Source organism: Echeneis naucrates, chromosome 10 (genome assembly GCF_900963305.1).
Source record: "Echeneis naucrates chromosome 10, fEcheNa1.1, whole genome shotgun sequence".
Lineage (NCBI taxonomy): Eukaryota > Metazoa > Chordata > Actinopteri > Carangiformes > Echeneidae > Echeneis > Echeneis naucrates.
Window position 1 is genome coordinate 10,726,400 of NC_042520.1, and position 20,222 is coordinate 10,746,621.

The following is a 20,222-nucleotide window of genomic DNA, read 5'->3' on the forward strand; positions in this document are numbered from 1 at the left end:
CCATCCATTCAATCTGTGTCTGTATCTTTTACCGCCATTTTGCAGAAACTCAGACAAAAGTAGGTCTTTGCTGCTATTGATCTCATATGCTCATCTTCTGTGGCCGAAAATAACTTTCTACTCCTGCTCACTCCACTGCACAAATTCATGAATATGGGGCTCAGAGTGTCTTCTGCCTCGAAATGCATCACATCTACAGTCCAGTGGTTTCACTACTAGCTATTCATCATTTTGACACTCACTAATATTTAAATATGTTCAAAAATATAAGAAACTATTGAGCATTTCTGCCAAATTTTTTTAATACAAAGTCATCACCCTTCTCATAAAAAAAAACAAACAAAAAAAACAAAACAAAACCCAGCAACAAAAGAACATAAAAACAAACTTTCGACATCTGAACTTTTATTGAGTTTTATTGATTAATATAAGAGTACAGCACTGCATGCTAAACGTGTTGGACGCTGATCAAATATCGTGAGGATTCTCTGAAGTATGCCGAGTGAATGACATTAACCCATTTCACATGTGGAGTGGATGACCACAGGGAAATTAGCCTGCATTATTTCACCCTAAGCAGAGTCATGCACTGAGCCGTTGCTTCCATGAAACCTGCGGCTGCTGTACCTGATGTGACAGCTACATATCACAAAGGTAAACCGCTGGAATCCACATTAATGGACTCTCACACACACAGTGATGGGGACGCATGCACAGGCACAGACGGGAAAGGATGGAGACAGGAAGACACAGAGGAAGCAGAGAGGTCAGCATTACGGGGTCAGAGGTGAAGCAGAGTTACCCATTTATGCTAACACTGACCTTACTGGTGTGTTGCATAGCAGGAGAGCAGAGGCAAAGAACATAACGCATTTTTCATAGATTCGCAGCAAGAACAAGCTGTGCTCATTATCAGACCGATCCTCTCATAAAAACATGCACGACTTGTTGTTTATCTATTTCAGAGCAAAATATTGAGAAGTTTAGCAAAATGGACAAGAAGCTGTCATCTTTCCCAATTAAACGGTGCTAAGTTTAGCTTTATAAACACACATTTAGTCTGTTTTAAATGTAGCAAGCAAACGAGAACAGGATTTTTGACCTGCTTCATTTTAGTTACCAACCATGCTGTGCGCATCAAGAGGCAGGTCAGTCAGTCGCGTCAGGGTTCAGCACTCACACAGGGTTATAATGTAGTCCCTTTTGACTGTGATTTGTCAATGGTTGTACTGTAATATAATTTCAGACTGAACATAAAGAAGCCATTCCATGGCAATTTGAAATTAAAGTAATCTATTTATCTTCATTATGGCTCATATCCTCATCCCCAAATCAACTTAGGTCGATGAAACGAGCCACAGGAAATCACACAGGCAGCTCGTGAGCTCCAAGATTGAAAAGAAAAGGTGAGCTGTAGGGTGAAATACCAGCTTTGGTACATTGCACATCTCAGAACTGGTGAAATGAAAACACCAAAGTGATGCCGACCCGTCGTCTGAAAACTAACACGTTTTAGCAACAATTAACAACCAAAGTCCACAAATAAAACTTCGGAGTGCCTAACAGTATTAGTTACTTCGACTTGCAAAGCAGTTTAGTTTGCGACACTTAAATAAATATGAATTCAGAAAAAACGTCACTGGGTGGCTATTTGTTAAAAGCTTGTCATCAGAAGCGCTGAAAGAATCAAAACTCTAACAAATGTGCTTTGAGCTTTCTGATACTGGAAGAACTCGTCCTGCTCAGGAGACTTTCTAACATGGCGACAAAAGGACGTTTTCGACTGACACCTTAGCTGCTCTTTTCTGTGACACTTAGGACAGGAGACATGAGGCAGGTTTAATAGACGAGTTAAGAAACATATGCAGCTCTTATTCATTTTTCCTCTGGACCTGCGTTTTCATGAACTCATTGCTTTTAATTGTCGGGTTCTATATACTTTTAACTTTAATTAATCTGAATTCTTTCAACCTTGCTCATTAGCATGCTGACATCTACCCTAATAATTTGTTTACTAACTTGGTTTGGTTAGATGTTTAGGCATAAATACTTATTTGGGGAACTTAACAGCAGCATGCAGCTTCAGTTAGGAAAATAAAGGCTAAATGCTCAGAGACGGATAAAGGAAGGGTCTATTCGATCTGGCTCCTGGAGTGCCGGTTGTTGGCCGGACTCTGGATTTATATATGCCAACATTTATTTTGGGGGTGCTCCATTTAAAAATTCAAACAGGTTCAAGGGCGCTAAAGGTGGAACTTGGCTTTAACTTTTATTTATTTTAAATTTTTTTTAAACGACTACATTAACTTCCTGGCAGTCTCAGCTATGGGCTTAATTAACAATCTCAATATAACTTAACTTGTGAAAGACTGTGATGCTTTGTCTCTTTCTTCCCTATTTTCATCACTGTGCCTGTGACTTGAGTCGTAATGACTGGCTGGTAGTTTCCCATCAACTGTGTTGGAGAGTCTAGAAAAGCTGTGCTGGTTAAAATAGGAAGGTTCTGTCAAAAAATAATTCTCAGTGATAAGTTATACCGTAGGCGTGCCTCTGGATGGAACGGTGTCTGGATTCCTACCTCTGTGACATCTACTTGACCTCCGATCTGATCTAATCTCAGCGTTTTGAGGCCATATTAGTCTTTCACTCCTTTTGGTAACACTTTTATTCCTTTTTAGCCTTAACCCCGTAAAAATCACATGATGGACTGTCAGTGACAAAGTAGTTTTTGGAAAAAATGTGACGACAGTTTAAAGCCAAAGAAAGGATTTGAGTTAATCCCCAAGTATCTGAAGGAGCCGTTCAAAATTTTCAATGAAAGTGAAAGACAGACAGAGAGGCAAAGTAGATGCTGAGAAGAAATGCACAGTCATATGAACATGAGATGATACTCATATAAAGCCCTGGGAATAATGAGTATTTTGTTTTGAAAAGGGGAGATTAGCAGGACTGGCAAGTCTCCTTAGAGACAGACAAAGCTTGTTACAAGGAAGTGAAATAGAGAATGAGAGCACCTTGCCGTGATCAAGCCTCAATAATCATGTTATTCTACTGCGGAGTCACCTCTGAATGCTTTCTGACACCGTCCTCGACAGAGAAATGACAGCAGTTTGTTGAAAGGCTAAAAATGGCCTCTCCTCTCCATCCATTTCAACACACATGCATATTTGAGTTACTCAGGGTACATTTGATTCATCCTTCTTGACTCTTAAATATGAACACATCATCCCAGAGTTGACATCAATCAGCTGCTCCTCTGGTGTTTTACGTACATTCCCTCTTGCCTCCATCTCCGGCGTTTCACTCCCCTACCTTCTCCTAGACAGGCTTTTACAGACCCAGACTCTCAGGAGAACAAGCCTTGCATTTTGTTTGCAATCACTGTGGACAAACTCTGAAACACTTCCTCCTTCTCTGGCAAACACACACACACACACACATTTACTTGTGCTTGTGTTCTGAGTCTGGGGATCTTACAACTCTCGACAAAGCTCTTTTGCTTCCCCAGAGCATCCTCCACAAGCGCTTAAAACCTCACCTTTGGGAGGGTGAGATGAAGAGCTTGCCTCTGTCCTGTCCTGTTAGCACTCAGGGACGGGTCACACTCCAACATTAATGTGTACATGCACACACGCACATGCGTACATCTCTATAGTCTTGGACACTCTTTGAAACAGCTGTGAGATGGCATTAATGCTCTCACAGCTTTTCTTCAACAGTTTGTTGTTTAGATAAACAAGAAAGCAACCATGAAGTAAAAAAAACAAAACAAAACAAAACAAAGCATGAATGAATATTTTCAATCTATGGCACTGCTACTCCCATATTTCATCTCCTGTATAAATGAACAGCCTCTTTGCAGGCATACTGTGACCCAGAGCTGGGTTTCTTTAAGGTGCATTTGTCAGTTTGCCTGCTGGGCTTTAACTCTTTGAACTGATGCATTATGAATCAACTACTTGAATGTGAACGCAATAAACTTGATGTTTCTTTATAGTGAAAATAATGCTGCATTAACCAGCATTGGCTCTCCGGGAACTATCACCCTGTTGTGGTGGAGAGGTTTGTGTGCCCCAGTGAACTTGGGAGCTGTGTTGTCGGGAGCCTTGTGCTCCTGGTACGGCTAGGAGACTTCGACACACGTCGGCAATGACGGAGACACCTGGTGGGGCATGATTGGGAAGAACGGCCTCCCCGATCTGAACCCAAGGGGTGTTCTCCCTTAGAGACAGGGTGAGACGCTCAGTCATCCGGGAGCTGCTGCTCCTTTGCATGGAAAGGAGCAAGTTGAGGTGGTTGAGGCGTCTCCCCAAGAAGGTGCTCCAGGCACGTCCAACTGGGAGGAGACCTCGGGGGAGACCCAGGACCAGGTGGAGAGATTATATCTCCTCAGTGCCTCAGTGCCTCAGGATCCCCCAGCCAGAGTAAGCCGAGGTTGCCCTTGCTAAAGCTGCTACTACCGCAACCCCACTTCAGATAAGTGGTTGAGGATGAATGGATGAATTGATGAATGGATGGCTGGATGGATAACCAGCATTGTTCACATACACCAAATGAACTTTTTATTGGTTTTACCAACCCAACAAAAGTTTACCATTCAACTCTGTACCCTGCAGAGCCATTTTTCTGCTCTTAGTCCTTTTTTCTTTTGGGTTTAGAGAACATGTATAATTAGCCTTATTCTCTTTTACCACTCGCATTGTCATCATTTCAAACTTTGCAGTGACAACTCCAGATGTATGGTACTCCGAACAGCAGACAGACAGAGCTAGCAAAAAGCCAAGAAAAAAAAGTAATGATTCTAATCCAGAGGTGGTCAAAAACATCACAATGTTTAAATCAGGCAGTGCAAAGCACCCATGTTTCCTTTGATTAGACTTTAAGTCTTTTTAATCATCAAATACTTCTCTCTCAGGCTAGAGCAGAAATAGAGAGGCATGCTGGATAAAACTTTGTACCTTGGACTCTTTGATCTTCACAGCAATGACCTGCTTTCTCTGCCGAATGATCTCCACGAGCTCGTCACACTCCTCCACCAGTTTAGCTTCATGCATGGCCGTGTTCACCTGCAGAGAGAAGTACACAGACATTTGAAAAGAGCTCATTAGGCTTTCTCTCCAACTCAAGTGGCCGCACACTCACACACACGCAGTGCATCTTTATCAGTAATACACTAAACCGCACAATTTAACCGAGCAATAAGGTATATTTTTTCCTCTTTGTTAAAACCAAAAACAATGTGCCCAAGGCATGTGTTGTTTTTTTTTTTCCTGTCACTTTCTATGTGACAGGAGCTTTGGAGGAAGCCGACATGATTCATATCATCACTTACACACAGTTCCTGTCATTAGATTTTGGACTTCATTATGCATTCTGCACACGTGGAAAAGCTGCCTCGATCAAGACGTGCGCCTGGATTAGAATTATCTTGTGATGAACAAAAGAGAGATAAACAATTTCCAAATCTATGTCACTGGAAATGCCATTAATCACTGAAGGTGCTGACTATAAATAAATAAATTGCCAAACTACAGAAAGACTTTCATTTTTCATTTGGCTAAAAGTTTGGTTTCTTGCTGGAATGAAAATGTGTCACAGCCCATAAAGACTGGCATATTGCAGCTGTAATTATAACACCTCTTAATTTGGTAAACACAGGAAGGTCTCATCATGCAGGACAGACCATCACAAGGATGCTGCAAATCATAGTTACACTTTATTTCACTCATTACAAACAAGAATAGGTTGAGGATTGTTGGAAAATTGAACTGGACTAAAATGTGTCTGTGTAGACATTCATTAATTCACTGACAGAATTTGTCCACACCATGCCAATTTAAAAGATTGTGTGATTATTTTCGGATGGAAGTTGCCAAGGCAACTCATCGTCAGTTCATCATCACAAACTAACACTCAATGAGCAGCCAACTCCAAAGTCGTGTGGGTGGGTGATACTGAAACATTAAGAGTGTTTGCTAAACTGCAATGCTGAACCACTAATAACAGGCCTGCCAACTGTAAAATACAATCACAGCTCCCAAAGTGTCCTGCTAAGCTACTGAGAGTGATCAATTGAAAAATGCTGAAACAGAGAACAACATTTTTCTCCCACTAAAGGACATCTAAAAGGTCACAGCAAGCAATGGTGGTTTACCATGGGCTGGTTAAAGCAGAAAGAAATGCACTTTGAACCGTGGATACGAACAGGATGTAAAAAGTTTTCATCTGCTGCTCTGAGATGAAGTCGGCACAGTTATTATAACAGCAACGGCTCCATGAGTCCACGCTGTTTTGTCTGAAGGAATCAATTCAGCCAGATTACAGATTATCACAAGAATATTTTCAACAAGCCGGCCTGCTGATTCTAGGAAACTTCCACTGAAAACAGACACCTTCAGAATGATTTAAAAAAAAAAAAAAAAAAAGGATTGAGTTCCAACAGCGATCTTAGAGGCCATGGACATCCATAAACAACACTGCTGCTTTGACCGCTCCACTGCGATGTTTGCTGTCACAGAAGCACTGGCGGGTATTTTCGGCAGTGTATCAAGACCCGTCCTGACCTGGCGACGCTCATGCAGTAATAACGCAGTCTATGCACTTGAGAAGAGACACTTTAACTGTCCTGAGTGGGTGTAGCTTTAAGTTAGGCAAAGATTAGATTCAAATCAAACACAGACACTCCTGCTTGTTCAAACACCTCAAACAATCCCAACGACGGGACCCTGAAAAAAATGGCAGCGGCTCTAAGAAGAATACGAGTTTTACTGCCATTCTTTATGGGCTCATCATGAATGTTGACAGTGATTTTAATTCATACTCTTTTAAAATAAATTACCTGACATGTTAAATGATTTGCTGAATGCTAATATAATTCAATGTCTTTGGGTAGAGGACTTGTTTTACTGTCTGTTCACTTTTTTTTTTTTTTTTTCAACAGCTATAAGGTCATTTGATATTTCTTAAATATGACAGTATTACTACTAATGAAATGGGCAAAATCTTTTGAATACGTCTCCATCCATAAATTTTACAGGATTGTGACTTGCTGGAGTGCTGCAGATTATCAAAGTCCTTAGTCCAACACATAAGTCCCATTCATCACTGCTCAAAGCTCATTACAACACTGCGACCCACTTAAGCCTCATTATTCACACACATACACGTGAGTGGCAACACACAATTAATTCTGCCCAGAGCCATCGCACAGTGACTGCAGGTGAGTAATTAAGCAGGATAAATTCAGATGTCCAGGATCACTGTGAATTACTACCGAGCTACTAGGTCCTCCAGAGTTACAGAAACAAATCTTCATCATCTCCATCCTTCTCTTTTTCCATTGTGCACCAAAAACCAGTTTTCTGGTTTTCTTTTGTCAGCTTCCAGTATTATTATCCACTCCCTGCTACACAAACACTGTCACCTACTGCGCATCTCTGTATTCATCAGGCTCCTCTGCAGGTGCAACGAAATCACAGCATCAACTCAGCGTTAAAGTGTGCCTCTATTATTGGAATATGCGAAGAGCAGCCAGAGCGAGATTGAAAACATTCAATGTGAGGAACTTTCCAGCTTGCTCCTGTCATGAAAATTGTTTTGAAAAATTGTTGAAAATCTGTAAAAACACAGAAGCTAGAAAGAGTCTGTGGGTAAAATTCAGATCCCAGGAAGTCTGACAAAAAAAAGGAAACTTACATCCAAATCCCCAAAGGCATCACTGATGGGATGATAAAACCTTTAAAGACTTTTTAAATGACTTCTGACGCACATAGTGTTTTTATGTTTTATCTTTACGTATTACAACATATATCATGAGCAAAATAAACAGTCAACAGCGTGACTGTGTAATTCAGCAGTGGAACTGCAGGAAATCTATGACAGTCTAATAAAACCTGACCTGGACAGTCAGGGACATGTGATCTATGGAACCATCCGACTGTATCAAATTGAGGGGACTATAGATCTGACTGAGTCCGTCTCATGACATGCTTCAGCAGCAAACTAGCTGCTATTCTCAATTTACATATTCATAACACAGCAATGCAAACCGACTCTCACGTGACTGCGGTGGCATGCTCAGCCTTGTGTTGGCATCAGCAGTCATAATTCCACTATGTTATGTAATATAAAATACAGACACACTTAGCAACTAATTAGTATTAGAAAAGCTGATCTTGGCCATTGTGATCAAATCATGGCGCACATAGCACAATTGGACAGTGGGGTAATTTTGTCACAAGTGTGCACGACTACACAAACTTCAGTGCCTCCGTACCAGTGAAATTTTCTAATGGGAGGGTTACACTGAAGAATACTAGAATACATCATTAGAATGAGTTCAGCTCAGGCATTGTGTGCTGCTGGTGGTGTTATGATTACATTTATTCACCCATATTTTTTATAAGGCAGAAATGAGCACTGCATTAATGGAAAGTTATGCAGCTACTTTTTTTTATGGCTTCAGGTGACAGTCATGCACCACCCACTCTGTTGCTGTTTCAGCGAATAATGACGTGAATGGCATGTTTGGCCAAGCAGAGTGCTACTCATTCACATGCTGTCAGTCACACAGAGGTGTGCTGGAGTCAAAATGACGCAAGTCTTTGGCTCTTAAATGCCTCCTGATACTGACTCAACATTGTAATCTCTTACTCCACTGTGATTTTGAGTCTCTGTTGACTCTAGATAAGTGAAGTGAATTTTGCGGATGGGAGTTTTAATGATGCAATAATTGCAATGTTGCTCATTCTTTCTGAATAATGCTGTGTGCGTTTGTCACAGAAACTTTTACAGACACTAGCAAATGCTGTAAAGTTATCAGCCGACCCGACAGAACAAAACACATTTCTTTTCTTATACTGAACCTCGTGATGCATTAACCAGCACTGTTCCAACCCTTGCAACTTTATTTCTAATTCATGTTGACATTTCAAAGTGTCCTCACATAGCAACTAAGGCAGGTGTGTACAAAAGGTCCACAGGGAAAAATGACGCAAACTTAAAATGTAGAATAGAATAGAATAGCTGCCTCGTGGCTGTATACTTCGATCAGCCAAGTTGTCAGAAATGTAATCAGAATCTCCTTTTATTGAGTTAGAGCACTGAATACTGGCAAGAAATTTATTTTTGCAGAACATTGTGATTTCACAATGAAACAGAAATTTGACCAGTTGAATATGAAATCACATCACCGCATTTTATACTTAAAGCTATTTGATTTAACTTTTGTCATAATTCATGGGCAAATTTGTAAGTTATGCCTAAAATGCTTTTGTGAATTCATAGAGAGCTTGACCTTTGACCATCAACATCCAAATTAATATTTATGCAACATTTTAAGAAACCACTAAGGCATTACTTAGATATTGTATTCACAAGGCCAAAATTGTGTTCTATGAGCTAACCACCAAATTGTAATTAGTTGATTTTTATTTTCCACTTCTTTTCCATCACAGTCATGCTGGAGTCAATCCCAGTTGGCATCTCAGGCGAGGTACACTCTGGACAGATCACCGGTCTATTGCAGGGCCAACATACAGGCAATTTAGAGTCACCGTGTTTTTGGACCCTGGGAGGAAAACCACATAGGCACCAGGGAACATGCAAAATGCATTCAGTCCCAGGACCCAAACCCACAACCCTCCTCCTGTGAGGTGTGTGCCGTGCTGCTGACTCTTAAGTTCAAGATGTAGATGTTTTGCATGTGTGTGGAGCTGAAGAAAGTCTTGGGTTTCCTTTTTTAGGGATGCTAAGCTGTTGTCATGGCCATCGTTGGTGCATCACATGGTCTCGAGTTAACTGTCTTTTATTAATATATGATAAGATTGTCATCTCACAAACAGAGAAAAATCCCCCTCAACATCCATGTTGGCTGAAAACGAATATGATGCAAATATGCACCCAGTCACAGGGACAACATGCAAACTGCACCCAGAAATTCTTGTTGTGGGGCATCAGCGATAACCACTATGCTATCTTGCTGCCTTTTCACATTCAACTCAGCCGTATTTTTACAGGCCTCGGTTCCACTCATCAATTTCAAAATGTGGACATCTGGACAACACAATGAGCACAGAATATCCAACTGCGAATGGCTCCCAAAATGAGCCAAACTCGTCAAAGTAGCTCTTATTCCAAACTTTAGCAAGGGCCATTCAACGTTCAACTGTTAACCTCTCACTTACACCAAATCCCCTCATCCCATATATTCTGTCCTCATTCGACTCTCATCAGTTTCTCTGTGCTACCTATTTTTTTTCCTTAGTTCTTCTGATTCTACTTGCCCCTTACCCCTTTCTTTCTGTCCGCCCCTCAATGACCTCTTCAATTTCTCTCTAAAGTCTCCCCTCCCCCAGCAGACCAGCATCTGTATCAGATACTGCGTTCCCTTTCAGGTGCACGGATTCAGTCTGGCAGCTTTATCTCTAAAGCTGTCCACAGATTCTGGGACAGTTCCTGCAGATTTATGTTGCTGCAGTACCTGACTCTACAGCAGGGTAGAGGCTTTATGGAAGCAGCTGAATATTGGAAAATACCAGTGTGAAGCATATATCATGGATGTTATGACAGAAAAAGGGGATAATTGGAAACGCTTCATCGTCAGTGAATTTTGAAGACCGGCCTTATAGCCCAAAAAAAGTGTTCCTCTGAACTTTTATCTTCTAACTACATCAACTTTTAACATTTTGTCTTCTTTTACTTTTGAAACTTGACAGTTAACAACAATTATAATCACTGTGGACATTTTTCTGGTTGATAAACTGAATCATCAAAGATTTAGCTTTTTTCTTATGTGTATGTGGATAAACCCAGACAGTCCTTTTGAAGCAATAAATCTAGTTTTATGGCATACTAGTGTTGGCATGTTGATGATTCTGGTTCTTGATATCAGCTATGATTTTTCGAAGAGGTTCTTAACATTAAAGAGTGAAGTCAGTCATGGAGAGCTCCAAAAGTAAATAAATACAGTGAGCCGGTCTGTCAAAACTAAAACATAAGCATTTATCATAAGCTGTTATAACAATGATGGGCCCAAACACGCCAGAGCAAAATGTGGACTTCACAAATATTCCAAAAACAGACAACATCGACACAGTGTTGTATCTCACCTAGAATATAAAATCAGGCAAAGTGACACCTCATTTAAAGGATTAGGCAGCAATACAGCCATCTTCATAACAGATTCATATTCTGCACACATCGGGACCAGCCTAAATGTAAATAAACATAGACAGACGTTGGCTAATGACTTCCAGCCCACGGTTTAATCAGCAGAAATACATGTCCGAGCATTAAAACCCACTAGGCTTCTGTCGGATGTGATTCTTTTGTTTTCTCCCAATCAATGCTTACAGACACACACACACACACACACACACACACAACATGAACAGGAAGATAATTTAGTTTCCTCCCAGGTGGCATCACAATTTTAGGGGATGGAAAGGGGCTTTTGGCTTCTGCTTTGACAGATCCCCAAAGCTCTGACACAGTCCCCATCATGATGAACACTATCTAGCCACTATAAGCCGCAGGTGAGCTACAGCTGAACAAGAAGGGCCCTCATCACAGAGCCTCTCATGAATACACCTTATCGCTACACAATCTGTGCCTTAAGGGTGGTCAGCTGAACTATCTATAGCATGGATATAGAGAGTATGACAGAAGATTTGACCAGCTGTCAACTTGTGGGATGAATTCAGAGAAGAGAGACAATGCACACAAAAGAGCTTCACTATCACTGACAATGCTTCGAGTCTCAAGACCAAAAGCCTTTAAGGAGATATGCCTCAAGTATGAAAGAGGAGACTCCCTGGGAGTGAAAAGGAAATCTACTCAAAATTTGTACAACAGCAGAAATAAATCTGTGTGCATCCTTTCCCATGTCTAATTGAAAAAGAGGGCAAAACCTCAAATAAGATAAAATGTTGGTGGGATTGAAATCAAGACAAAACGGTAAAGAAATCTTAGTGTTGATTGTGAGACAGGAGAAGAAGAAATACTCAAAATGGACTTTTCTGACATGGTAAATATTACATCAATTCATCTTGGATAATTTTAACATCCCATAAACCAGAGAAATTGGGTATTTACGCGACTTTATTATCTCAGCCTGCACTTTCTCCTATTCAAGTAAAAAGCTCTCTAATAAACAGTTTTAAACAGCCTTGGCTACCCATTAAGATCCAGCCAGCTACAGAGCAGTGAATAGATGCCTGAATGTTTTTAGCTCAACACCAATCATTGCAAATGCTCCTGAATGGTGCCATTCCCATTTCCTCAAGCATGCTGAACATTATTCAGAACGCCATCAAGCAACAGCTTTAACAACCCTGCACCAAATAATGTGATAAGCAGAGAGATCGCCCAAGAAAGAACCATCCGACATGTCTTCAAGTTAGCACCCAGAGGAAAAGCCCGGGAGAACGGGGATGTATCACCACCGTGTGTGCTGACACAAAGGAAGCGGATTCACACAGTGTTTGATCCTATCTTTGGCACCAATACAGTAAAATGCAAACAAAGAGGAGAAGAATCCAGGTTAAAGCCCTTCAGAGGTTTCCTACTCTTCACACACATCTCTCTCACTCTCTGCAAATCTCTCCTTTTTTAAAAAAAATAAATAAAAAAAAATTCCTCGACTTGCCCTCTCAACCTTGCTCTCTCGCTTCCTTTTATCTTCCTGTTTCCTCTTCCCTTTCCCCCATGCTGCTCGCCGATTCTTCTCTAATAATTCTGCCTTCCTCTTTCTGCTTCTCCTCATCGCAGCTTTCCTCCAGCTATCCAAGTGAATTCACCTAAAAAAAATATCTCACTCCTTCGTTCCGCCTGTTCATAATGAAACTCGAATGTTGATAAGAGGACAGCTCGGAGTGGGTACAGAGTGAGAAAACATATTGTTTCATATCGTTAATAATTTGCTCGTGGAGCATATCCCCTTCTTTGCTGTTGTCAACTGATTTTGTGTTCCCTTTGTTGGTATGACATTGGTATTTGTATTGACATTTGTCTGTATTTAATGAATCTCAGAGATGATCATTTAACTGGGATTTGTGGCCCACGGCGTGACTCTGAGAAAATGGAGTCAGGCCTGGCTAATAAGAAATGAACTGTGCACAGAGTGATGGCAGCACTGAGGTGCATTTGTCCTCTGCAGCCATTAATGTCAAATCTCACAGAGAAATGATGGTGTCTATTCAGAGCAGGTTCGGCAAAACAGACCGTATGTGCTTGTGTGTCTGAGAGCATGCACGTGTTGGTTATGCATTGCGGACAATGCTCAACTGGCCAAAGCATTAGGCCTCTCTGGCCTCACACAGTGCCTCCATTAAATCAGACCACAGACCCAAGAGGTCAACAATGACAGCACTGTCTGGGTTGTAATCTTGTGGCGTCAGCAATGTTTTCATCAGAGGCTACCAGAGTGCCAACTCTTCACCAAGGCTGTCACTGAATCGAACCAGGTGAGCTGTGAAACATCACTCTGTCTTGACAAGTCAAATAAAATTTTCACTTCAAAGATTCATGTCGCTTGACAGATAATCACAGTGGTTTGAGTTGGGAGCATAAATTTTTGTTACTGGTGGCACCATAGGGAATTAAACTCATGCGTTGCCATTATAAATTATCCTAAGAATGATATTCAACACAGTGAGATGCACGAAAAAAGTGCAGTCCACACAGTGACAGTGAAGTGGCACAGAATCTGAACTTGCGACACATGAAAAGCATTACACTAAGCTATTAGCACATTGAAAGTTGGGAGCATTTCACAGAGCTTTTGGATGTATCTTTGCCCACAGCGAAGTGATCATTCCACTGTTTGAAGCCGTCTGAATTACACAGCTGCCGCTTTAAACAGTGGATGGCTGCTAGGCGCTGCTCCAACTCAGTTCTTTGTTCTTGAGTCATGGTTTGAATCAGCTACTAACCACAAAGTACGAGAGGTCACTGAGACTCTTTGGTTTCATTTTTGTCTTGGCAGTCACTTCTCTGAATGAGAGGAGGAGATTTTAAGAATAAGTCTGGGTGTAAATGTATTTGCTCTTTTTCTTTGAGTGACCAAGAGGTAACTGCTTTTTTTTTTTGGTTTGTTTTTAATGTTTCTTTCTCAAACAAATGTTTCCCAATAAACCTTGCTTTCACTTTCACTGGGGAGGAAATCTTAAGGAACAATGAAAGCTAAATTGCATCTACCACTGTGCAACCAAAAGAGGTAAAAGATAATGTTCCTGCTTTGCCCAGTATCCATCAGTGTTTTTTGCCCAGGTAGCAGAAATACTGGATGATGGAACAGCTTAAAGTGAAACTTTGCCTGTCAAAATAGAGAAGTATATCCAGTTGTCATAAGGGGAAAAGCGGATGAAGGGATAGAGAGTGACAGATGAAATAAGAGTGAGCCTTGGATGGGCACCGACTTGATGGTAGGACTGAGACACAAATTCAGCCCCGGTCTCATCTGCTGAGACTGACTTGAATGATTTTCTTTATCATTCACTATCACATTGATGTGGCTTCCAGCCGAGCTTCTTCCTGTTAGTCCAGCTCGACTACGAAGAGAAATCACAGACTTGAGAGGGTTCATATCCAGTACCCACTAAATACCCACTTAGAGAGAAAAGCTGTCGATTTCATCTTTAATGTACAATTTCTTTTGACTTTGATCCCAAAGTTAGAACCCCCCCCACCAAAAAAAAAAAACCAAAACACATTACTATGCTCATCCTCGATGAAGCCATGTTAAGGAACTGAATTTCACTTTTAATGTTGGGACTCATCAGTATTTTATCAGTAACAGCTGAAAGTTACTGAAAGAATGGAGAGCTGATTTTATTGTTAGCACAAGCACAGTCACTGTCCAAAAGAAAGAGAGGAGGGAATAAGGAGGAAAAAAGATAAAAAAAACCCCAAAAAGGGCGGAGATCCAATTTTTTACCACTGTGCCTCCTCAATCACAATTCTTCTACGGTAATAGATGAAATGTAAGGAGTGCAGCTGCACAGAAGCCTCCCCAGTGGCAAAAGCAGTAAACTGTAGACAATCAGTAACTCTGGCAGATGTTGGGGTTAATGGTTTTTCCTAGAGAGATGGAGAATTCATTGAGACTACGGTATTAACCCCTAAACTCATGGTGAGTTATTCATGAACCAGGAACCAGAAAGTTGGCCCTGGCTTCTGATGAGACTAGGTTTCAAGTTCAATGTGTCAATAGTGCCACCAGGGCAGCTGTGATGGCTCGGCAGGGGTGCTAAGCTACATGAAATCACTGTCTTCAAACTGACCCGAAAGGAGTTTTCATCACAAGCGTATAACCCCCCCAGCTGGTTTCCATCATCATCAAACAAACCCCGGCATCATTTGCACATGATTTATCCATTCCTTGTGCAAACAGACATGACACTGACATGTTGCGTACCTCAACCTGTTGGCAGATCTGGATGAGTTTTGCCATTTGGTTTTCAAGCTCACTGTTTCTCTTCACCAGGTTGGTCAGGTTGTTCTCCAGGGTTTGCTGTGTGGAGGCAGAAAGGTGGAGGAAGTACAAAGGACAGAGAAGGACAAGGAGACAGAATATAACATTATCAAATTGTAAGAATATGCGTGGACAAGACAGGCTAGATAATTGATGCATCGACAACAAACTCATTAGTGTCATTTGAAGGTTATTAACTGACACTAGCCCAGACTTGATAGCCATATCCTCATAATTTCTTCATTTTCAATTCTCCTCCATGAAGTATTCAGCATAGAGAAGTTTGGTGTTATGGCTGATCTGCTCTGTATACAGATACACAGACTGAGGTTGTTAGAGGCATTTATGTTTTCATTACATTACACACATATTTCTTAGTCACCTTATAATCACATTTTGTTTGGGAGCCAGTCATTAAGAATAGTTTAGTTATTGTTTCATCCCCTAAACCACAAAAAATTGGCCTACCATTTCACTAACATGTTGAAATGCAAAATATGGCTTTTTTTGTGAATATAAATTGAGTAAAATTTTTTTCACTAACAAATATCCCATAAACATTCCTATACATTTTGATGCTGAGCTGCAAAACACAGCCTCAATAAATTAAAGCAAATGCCAAAGTAAATACTGAGCTATCAGCGTCAATACCTTGAAATCCCCTTTTCAATAAATATATGCTACTTTGTGTTTGGAGAAAAAACTAATTAAAAAGTCATTCCCATGATGTGATTGATTGCTTTGTGATGCTATGAATACTTGTATATTGGTTTTATTTGAGATCACTTTGGCAACATTCACTTGCCATTTTAAGGATCTCAGTTTCTATCCCTCAATAGTTGATGTTTTCACACACACACACAAAAAAAAAAAACTAAAAAAAAAGGAAAGAAAATGTGTATAAATAAACTCTGTCAACATGTATACAACATAAAAGATGACAATGGATACAAGCACACAATGAGCCAGTAATAGAACTGTTGTTCAAAGAAGGCAAATCAACAATGGTGGCGATGGCGATGAGCATCAAAACAACAACACCACACCAACCACATCTGCAAAGAGAACATCAGAACGGCGGGTGTTTGAAGTAGCTCTACTCATGCAAGTGAAAGGGAGGTGGGCTGGACAAGCACCTGGCCACAACCCTAACTGTCTGACTGTACGTCTGTGTGTCTGTCTCCTCTGTCAGGCAGCTGCCATGCTCTTCGTTATTCCCTCTGCCTGTTTACTCTGTCTGTGTATTATCTGTTTGACTTTGCTCTCCCCTTAATTTCTTTTTATCTACCTGCTTATCTCCCTACTTGCAATCCCTTCTTTATCCATCCAGGTGTCCACCTGTGTGCCTCTCTGTGTCCCAGCAGCAGGGATAAAGCAGGAGGGGGGTCGAGGAGAGGAGGTCGGGGGGGGGTTTGGTAAAAGGCAGCCAGGGAACTCACCGCAGCGCTTGTCTTTGAAGCCTCCATTACCGCATCTGACACTCTGCCCGGGCTCACCTGATAAGCCTACGAACACACACATACACCCACATAAGTGCACACATAAACGCACACACAGACAAGCCACAGCGTCTGCCTCCTAAAACTCACGGCAGCTGAAGAGGAGAATGCCTCTCTGATAAAGATGCCACAAACACTCTTCTCATGGTCACATTCATGGTCATGAATGCAGATGAGAAAGCTCGGCTCCCTGTGCCTGTTAACACTAGAATGAGTATTTGGTTGTTGTGTCACGGCCCTGTGTGTGCGTGTGTTTGTGTATGAGAGAGTTTGCGTAACATCAGTGAGAGGGGACAGATGGGTCATTAATTAGCAAGCTGGAGATGAAGATGATTAATACATCAGAACGCAGCTGTCTCCCATGGGAGCGCAGTCAAACAAACTCCTCTGTCCTCCACATACATGTATGTGTGTGTGTGTGTGGTTTTGCTAGTGTAACTCACTAAGTCTATAACTTTTTCACCCAAATGAACATTCATATAATCAGAGAGCCTCAAGTGTCTCTGTGCGTGTAGCTAACATCTGCTATTACCTTCATACGGACTCTAATAAAGGCACTAAAGGTTGAAGAGTGTAAGAGTGTTTTTATCCTCAAAAGTTCAGTTGTGTGTAGTCTAACGTATGTTAGCAGTAGCTTGAGCCCAGCAGGCGTTGGCGTGGGTGGTGGCAGTCATTAAAATACACATGTAACATCAAAGACAGGGAGGACTCCTTCCAGACAGAGCGAGGGAACTGAGGAAAATCGGGACAAAGGGAGGACTAAAGACAAAGAAAGGGTGCAGTGGGAGGAAGGACGTGGCTGGATGGCGACGTGCAGATGGAGTAGTTAAATGTCAACCCAAACTAGGAGATATCTTTATAATATGACTTAAAGGCATACGCAATGAAAATGATTACCAAAGGAGCAGTAGCAGCTGGATAATTGGTTTTTGGCAAAATTATCCCTTTATTGGTAGTACTTATTATGCTATAATGTCTAACATTGATACAAAGTTAATATAAATTATAAATATAGAAATTTGTGTTTGACTGTTATCTGGATTCAGCTTTCTTCCATTAATTCCATTAACAACTTATTTAATTTCCACACACATATCCGCACAGCTCCACTTTAGGGGATCAGGAAAGAGAGCCTCTTTTGTGTTTGTCTGACTCTAAACTGTCAGCAGAGTGATTGATGGACTGGGCTACAGCACGGAAAAGCAGAGACCAGACCCCTCTACAGACGAGAGACTGGACCGGCTCCCTCCACAGACCGGTTCTTTAGGGCCTCTTTAACTGAAGCTGTTTTTGAGCTATAAACATGTCTGTAGCAGAATCACATCAGTGTATTGTATAAAGACAATAAAGCTGCTTTCCTTTCCTGTATTTCCTGAGGTATTTTTATACTTTTACTTAAGTAATATTTTGACAAAGCTACTTTTACTTGTATTGGAGTAATATTTGACAAGGAGTGTCTGTACTTTTACTCAAGTAGTGAAGTTGTGTACTCTGTCCACCTCTGGCACTATTAGCATAAGGTGGTATCATTCAGTCGCTGATTCAGAATTGGATGTAGCATGTCGTGAAAGTGAAAAGAGAGAGCGTGAAAGAGATGGAGGGGGCTGATGGGATGGAAATAGGCACAGGTCCCATGCTGAGAAGGGAAGCTTGGCAGAGTGGCTCCAGCCTGGCCAGCCCTCCTCTGAAGCTCTCTTTTCCCTCGGTATCTGTCTCTCTGCAATCAGCCTTTTTCTGCCTTCTAGAAGACACCACTTCTCCTGCTATCTTTGACTTTCTGTCCCCTCCCTTGCTCTGCATGCTGCTACTTCAGTCCTTATTCTGTCCATCTTGGCACAGGTGCAACTGCAGCTGCTGACAGCCCATCATCCTGGGTTAGATCACCACCCACTCATACTGTATGACTTCACTGTGTCATTCCTTTACAGATGATCTCGTTTCTCTTCGAGACAAAAAGGACAGATCCCTTTTATATTTCATACTTTAGTGAGACTGGAGAAAGGGATTGCAGGAGCAAAACAAACAAACAAACAAACAAAATAAATAAATAAATGCTTCTTTCTTTGAGTGGACTTGCGTATGACGAAGGGTTTATTGAACACAGAGCCAACTCAACTTTGCTAAGAATTACATCACAAAGTTGGAAAAAGGAGGCAAAATAATTCTGGTCTAAAATGTTGCATTTCAAATTTACAAATGTCTGCACAAGTGTCAGCACCTCTCTTCTGTAGTAGCAGTTGACAGTAATTGGGAATTTGCAAAATTGCATTATGGGAATCCAGTTACACTGTAATGCATAACTTAACTCTTACCTCAACTGAAGAGACATTAATTGACTTTTACCTGAGGTAAATTTCAAGTTTTGGTAATCAAAAAAAAAAAAAAAAGGAAAAAAAAGAAGTGAGTGACAGAGTGAAGATAAAAAGTATTTTGAGATTCCAGGAATTGAAGAAAGCTTTCATACTGCATGGAATCGGTGGCCTAATAAAGCTGACAGTGTCCAGTGGCTGAATCTCTTGGTCGCTACGATGATGTAACAGAAAATCCAGCCGCTGCCACAACAAAAATGGAGCAGAGTGCCTCGAGGCCAAGTATCTAACTTCAAAGTCTTTTTATTTTAATTAATTCAAGATCCTCCCCCATGCACATGAGAAACAACGAGATCGAAACTAAGGCGAGAGAAAGAGGGAGAGATTAAACTCCAGTAAGAGCTGCAGAATAGAACGAGCTCACTTTACAGCTGTTGTTAACAAGAGGCTTTTCAGACCGTGGATGTGTCAGTAACACAAGCCTTCTGGGAAACAGGCTTTTTGTCTGAGAATGATATTCCATAGGGCAAAACTCTTGACACCGCCATACTGTAGCGGGGCTGAACAAATGGGGACTCCTGCTTGTTTCAGAGTTCATTGGCTGGGGGCGAACTAATGAGCCCAACAGGGATGCTTAAAACATTGCTAAAATGTTAGCACGCTTGTATCTCCCTCTTTGAAACAGTCCATGTATTCATGCTGGCTTCACTTGGAGATTGAATGGGGTTAATTCATAACGTTCCTCTTTTAACTCAACATGAAGCAACAACCACAAATAGCCACCTTTATCAGTGAATGTGGGATATTAACTTTACAGCTCTGAACTATGAGAACTGTGAGTGAACTCCTATGACCTTTATGCTAGTGTGACTGTGTGAACGTTCAAAATATCTCAGAACAGCAGGGTTGCAAGAGTGAATAAATAAAAGCAGCCGGCTAAAC

General features: G+C 41.2%; 1 protein-coding gene across 3 annotated transcripts in view; it reads right to left on the minus strand.

The window, feature by feature from the left end:
- Window positions 1-20,222, minus strand: part of mid2 (midline 2) — an 86,913-nt gene that overhangs the window by 25,686 nt on the left and 41,005 nt on the right. For 2 of the 3 annotated variants that reach the window (XM_029512949.1, XM_029512950.1), the window contains exons 3-5: window positions 16,912-16,977; window positions 15,416-15,511; window positions 4,959-5,066 (exon numbers count right to left, since the gene is read on the minus strand). In XM_029512949.1, coding sequence (XP_029368809.1) covers window positions 4,959-5,066; window positions 15,416-15,511; window positions 16,912-16,977 — 270 coding nt within the window. The remainder of the gene's footprint in view (window positions 1-4,958; window positions 5,067-15,415; window positions 15,512-16,911; window positions 16,978-20,222) is intronic. The other variant, XM_029512951.1, reaches the window with a different exon arrangement.